Below are 4,779 nucleotides of genomic sequence, written 5' to 3'. Positions count from 1 at the left end.
CTTGTAGAGCACATGGTATCCTCCTGATGAAAAAATACTCTCTGCCTAATTAAAGCAGGAGCACTGCTCAGATCAGTGCACTCCCATCACTGTATCAAATGTCTTTTTTTCCTGACTCAGCCTTCATCCCCGGTGTTCTAGTACAAGCTGTCATTTTTTCTCTTCCTCTCTCAGCCTCCTTCTTTCCCTTAAACCCAGCTCTGTGTCTTTTACACACACTCTCATCTCCCTCCACTCCCCTCGGCCTGCGGACACGCTGTGAGTTATGGTGGTGTCGTTGTTTTAAAGGCCTCTTCTCCCCTCTCTCTTTCTCTCTCTCTCGAGCGCCTGGGTGACTTCTACTTTGTCTCTCAGCAACAGCCATAGAAGCGGAGTGGACAGAGGAGGCCGGCGCTGCTCATTACCATGTTGTAAAACCTCCGGCACTCAATAGAAACGCTCAGACTCACTCGGGCAGGATGCAGCTCAGGGTCCTGACAGAAACAAGTCTCAGAGACCAAAGAGTCATTGTAGTGTCTGTGTTGTTTGGGAACAAATTGTTGCTTTTAGAGGGATCAGTATCTTTAACTGTGCTGCCGAAACCTTTTTTTAAAAAATGTATTTAAGTAATGTAGGAAGATGTTCCAAATCTTGAAACTTCTTTCTCCTGCATTGTGGCCACGGCCTGTTGTCCGAGCATTAACAATGAGACCTCATCGCTAACCGAACAAAGGCTCTGTGACGCACATGCCAAAGACACAGACCGAGCTTTGAAAGAAAGGATGCCATCTGGGTTGCTTGGAGAGGGAACAGATAAAGAGGAGGGCAGTGATTAAGGCAACCATAGTTGAGAATTGTCAGTCCATCGCTATGGATATGACTGTCTGTCTGTGAGAGACAACTCTTCCCCTCACCGGAGCAGCACACACACTTTTTACTTAGCGCACAGATTTAGTTCTTATAATAAGAATCTACAGCCATGCTAGCTGAGTATGAGACTGCACTCAGGCCCTCTGCTGAGTGCTAAATGTTAGCTTTCATCTTGAAATATTGACACACAAAATGAAAATGTGTTTGAGCCCATAAAATGAATGTCTTGTCCATTCAAAAACTATTTCTTAAAAAACTACAAATCCTAAGAGCCATGCCACGCAGCTCGATACAAATCAGCACCACAGCCGTAGTTCTCGGCTACAGAGACCAGACACATCCAGCTCAAGAGCCTTGATGACCTTGAGCAGGACAGAAGAGAGACCAGCGCCTGTTGGTCCATCTGATCAAAATGATGCTGCCACCCGGGCTCCCTTTTGTAATCCCAGATAGAAACACTGGAGGGCAGCAAAGCGACACCGAGCTGAGTGTGTGACACAGACACGGTGAGGAAGACGAAGAAGAAGAAGAGCAAACAGGAAGATGAAGAGAGCAGCTGATGGGGACGTTTCTTAGGTGGGCTAAACACAACATATCACGGCTTCTCCGTGTTGCCGCTGCTCGTTTAGAAGCAAAGAAATCTGAGATTTGCGACGCGAAATTTGCAGTTAAATATCTAACGGATGTATCTGTGGCTGTTTTAGCTGAATGATATTAGCGACTGTCTTCCGGTTGGGGAGCTATTAGCTCGGATACATGGCGTTACTGTAACAGAGAGTCAGTAAATAGCTAAACTAACAGCTACTGTATTTAGTATTTAGTCGTTCGGCCTTCGCTTAAGTTCGGCCTTCATTCAGAAACGTTACACCAAGTCGCAGTTAAACACATGTTATTTTTCCATCCTTCTTATTTCAGAACGACAAAACGCCACATGTTAGGAAATGGTGTTCTACCCATTAATGGCCAATTTGAATCATTAGTCTAACGCCGAATTTTCCAGAAGACCTTACTTATTCACAATCGCCAATAGTTAATGACAGACTGGTTGTGTATAGCAGACGATCAGCCATTGAATATTAAATTGTGCAATATTTTGAAGGGAGTTTGGCGTTGATGTCGCGTGTTTACCCTTTAAAATGTATATTTATAGTTTTTAGAAGGTCACTTATAGAAAAGTCATTATTATATGACGTGAAATGAGTTCACAGAAAGATTCTAGCAACTTAATCAGCCTCATTTAAGAGCTGGATTCTATTCTGTGCAGTTAAAAATATCTCTATTGTGGGCTAAAAGACTAAAACACTGCACATATCCTTGCCAAGTGTAGTCTAGTTCACTCTGTTTACATCTTTCAGCAGGTTCTATGCTCCCACTAAGGACCTCTGAAGAAGAAGAAAGTAGTTGTGAAATTTCCCAGCTCAGACAAGCAGTGTTACAAAACAATGACAGACTCCTTGATGAGATGCTCTGCCAAGAAATCTACAAGAAAGTCATCAACTGCAGAGGCGGCTGGGGCATTGCGGGCACGCCTCTGCACGCCGCAGTGTCTAAAGGCCATCTCAGCTGTCTGCAGGTTCTGCTGGCTCACGGCGCCCTGGTAGACTGCGTGGATGTAAAGGCTCAGACGCCTCTGTTTGCAGCTGTTCGTGGGAAATACCTGGACTGTGTCTTAGCGCTCCTCAGAGCCGGAGCCAACCCCAACGGGAACACATCCAACAACTGCTCCCCCGTCCTCACTGCTGCTCGGGAGGGCGATGTGGAGATATTAAAGCAACTGCTTCAACACGGCGCCGAGGTGAACTCCCGCTCCAAGGTGTTACTCTGGACTTCCAGCGCCAGGGTGTCCAGCGGGCCCCTGTACCTGGCTGCCGTTTACGGACACATGGAGTGTTTCAGACTGCTGCTCCTCTACGGGGCAGACCCAGACTACAACTGCACAGACGCCAAGCTGCTGAGTTCTATCAAGCATCCCAAAACTGTGCTGGAGATGTGCCTCAGGCACGGCTGTGGCGTGGAGTACATCCAGCTTCTCATCGACTTTGGTGCAAACGTCTACCTCCCTACGCTGATCATCGAGAAGTCCACGAAGCAGAACGAGGCTGTGGAGCTGCTCCTGGAGGAAAGAGGTACGGAGTGCAACAGCATGTAATCACACATTTTGCATGTCCACTCATTAACCTCAGTGGATGGCGCCCTGCTAATGGACGTTAGGGAACAATGGGCCATTTTGAACAGGTTGAAACCCAACAAAGTCAGACAGAGGGCCACTGCTTACTGAAGATTGAATAAAGTTACACAAATACATGTGAGACTCAATTTTTGAAATTTAATCTTGTCACCATGTTATTTTTATGGCTCTGTAACTTCTGAATAATTTCTTCATTATTTTCTAGAAAGGATTGCGTCATTTGGCACTAACTGTAGGGAAGTAGGGTAGATTTGCATTAAAATGAATTAATTAAGTGTAACTTGCATAGAGTTTTAGTTGGTGCACAGCTTTTCTACAGCTATGATACAATTCTACATCTATGGAGAGCAAAGTTTCCAATCATAAATGAATAATGACGGAATATTTACCCGTACCAGACTACACGGTAGCTCCACAATGTTACTAGGAAATAGGAAATATGAGACATTTTAACCCTGCAACACCTACAACATCTCGGTGGCTTCAGGGTGGCTGGAAATGATCATCAAATTAGAGCTGCGAGCCTGCAGTCATGCTCTTTTTCTCCCATAATCTGACACTGATACTGACGGCCTCTGAGGGAGCAGCAATCCCACATTGCACCCTGCAGACATCCCTCAGTAACAGTGCAGCGAAGTTTCAAATTAGTGTGAGACTGTGTGCGAGCAAGAATATATATATATAAAACTCTTCTGCAGTTGTGTTGAATCCAAAGGTTCACAAAGACCATGGAAGTAATTTCTTCATAATGAAGAGTAAAAAAAATAATAGGACACCCTGAAACAAGGACATGTTGTTGCTGCAGTACTTTAATTATAAGACCATCTTGTTGTGGGATCGTGCTCGACAAACAACTGCACTGAAATAAAACGAGTCGTCATATTATTTTAAGTCACTCAAGCGGTACATCTATTCCTGTCCCGTTTCCAGGAAATCCAATGGCCTTGACCTCACAGTGCCGACTCGCCGTCAGAAGATACCTCAGAAAGATCAACAAGATCCACTACATCGAGCAGCTGGACCTTCCAACGAGTCTCATTAACTTCCTGCAACACAAGCCAGTCCCAGCCACTGTTCTGTAGCCAAGGGGGCCGCAGGCACAGTCTACATGTCTGTTTTCACTTCAGCTGAAGCTTTGGTTTTATGTGTAGACTATGGATCACCTTTGTCTTTATTTTATTTTTTTTTAATTACTTCTGTCTGTTGTGCTGTTAAGGTCGGTTCTAAAGTCAGAACATTAAACGTGTGGATAAGTGCTGCGTGCTTGTGCTCTTATTAGTTGCACTCACCCTGCAGCCACGGGACGAGCTCTCTTCATCACATGCTCATCACAAGTGAGGTGCTTCTTTTAGAAGGACTGCTTGTCCCTTTGAAAGCTAAACAGCTTCCCTCTGCACATACACACATGCAATAGTTCAGGGTTTGACGCGTTCTAAGGGTCTGAATTTTGCTTTAATGCGTTTAAATATTCTATGAATCAGATCGTGCACAACCCTTCCTAAGTGTTAAGGCTTGCCGTCACCTCTCCACTTATTTAGAAGACCTCCAGAGGTCTCCTCAGTCAGGTGGGAGTCAGCAGCAGAGCCAGCAGCTTTACCGTAGTCTGCACCTTGTGATGCTGCCACACTCCTACCACATGAAAACATTTATCACACCACATTTGTGATTCTTCTGAATGTCCACATTAAACCTCTCCACTGTGTACACTGTGGAAAGTGCAATCATTGTTATATTAGAGACTA

The 4,779-nt window shown here is 45.0% G+C and overlaps 1 protein-coding gene across 2 annotated transcripts; it reads left to right on the top strand.

The window, feature by feature from the left end:
• The first annotated feature begins 1,357 nt into the window (after positions 1 to 1,357).
• LOC139219886 (ankyrin repeat and SOCS box protein 12-like) lies at positions 1,358 to 4,292 on the top strand. Of its 2 annotated transcripts, none has more exons than XM_070851889.1 (3): positions 1,358 to 1,425; positions 2,205 to 2,975; positions 3,968 to 4,292. In XM_070851889.1, the coding sequence occupies exons 2-3, from the start codon at positions 2,213 to 2,215 to the stop codon at positions 4,117 to 4,119; spliced, it is 915 nt and encodes a 304-aa protein (XP_070707990.1). In that variant the 5' UTR covers positions 1,358 to 1,425; positions 2,205 to 2,212; the 3' UTR covers positions 4,120 to 4,292. The 2 variants fall into 2 exon arrangements, with proteins under 2 accessions (XP_070707990.1, XP_070707991.1); XM_070851890.1 differs by having other exon boundaries at positions 1,378 to 1,425; positions 2,208 to 2,975.
• The last annotated feature ends 487 nt before the right edge of the window (positions 4,293 to 4,779 follow it).

This window comes from Pempheris klunzingeri, chromosome 20 (assembly GCF_042242105.1).
Source record: "Pempheris klunzingeri isolate RE-2024b chromosome 20, fPemKlu1.hap1, whole genome shotgun sequence".
In the NCBI taxonomy this organism is placed as follows: Eukaryota; Metazoa; Chordata; class Actinopteri; order Acropomatiformes; family Pempheridae; genus Pempheris; species Pempheris klunzingeri.
The sequence above is the reverse complement of the archived record's forward strand: the minus strand, read 5'-3'. Positions and strand labels throughout refer to the sequence as shown.

Coding starts and splice junctions, on each gene's coding strand:
- LOC139219886 (XM_070851889.1), top strand. CDS start 2,213: ATGCTCCCACTAAGGACCTCTGAAGAAGAAGAAAGTAGTTGTGAAATT. Junction 2,976..3,967: donor GCTGCTCCTGGAGGAAAGAG/GTACGGAGTGCA, acceptor TCCCGTTTCCAG/GAAATCCAATGGCCTTGACC.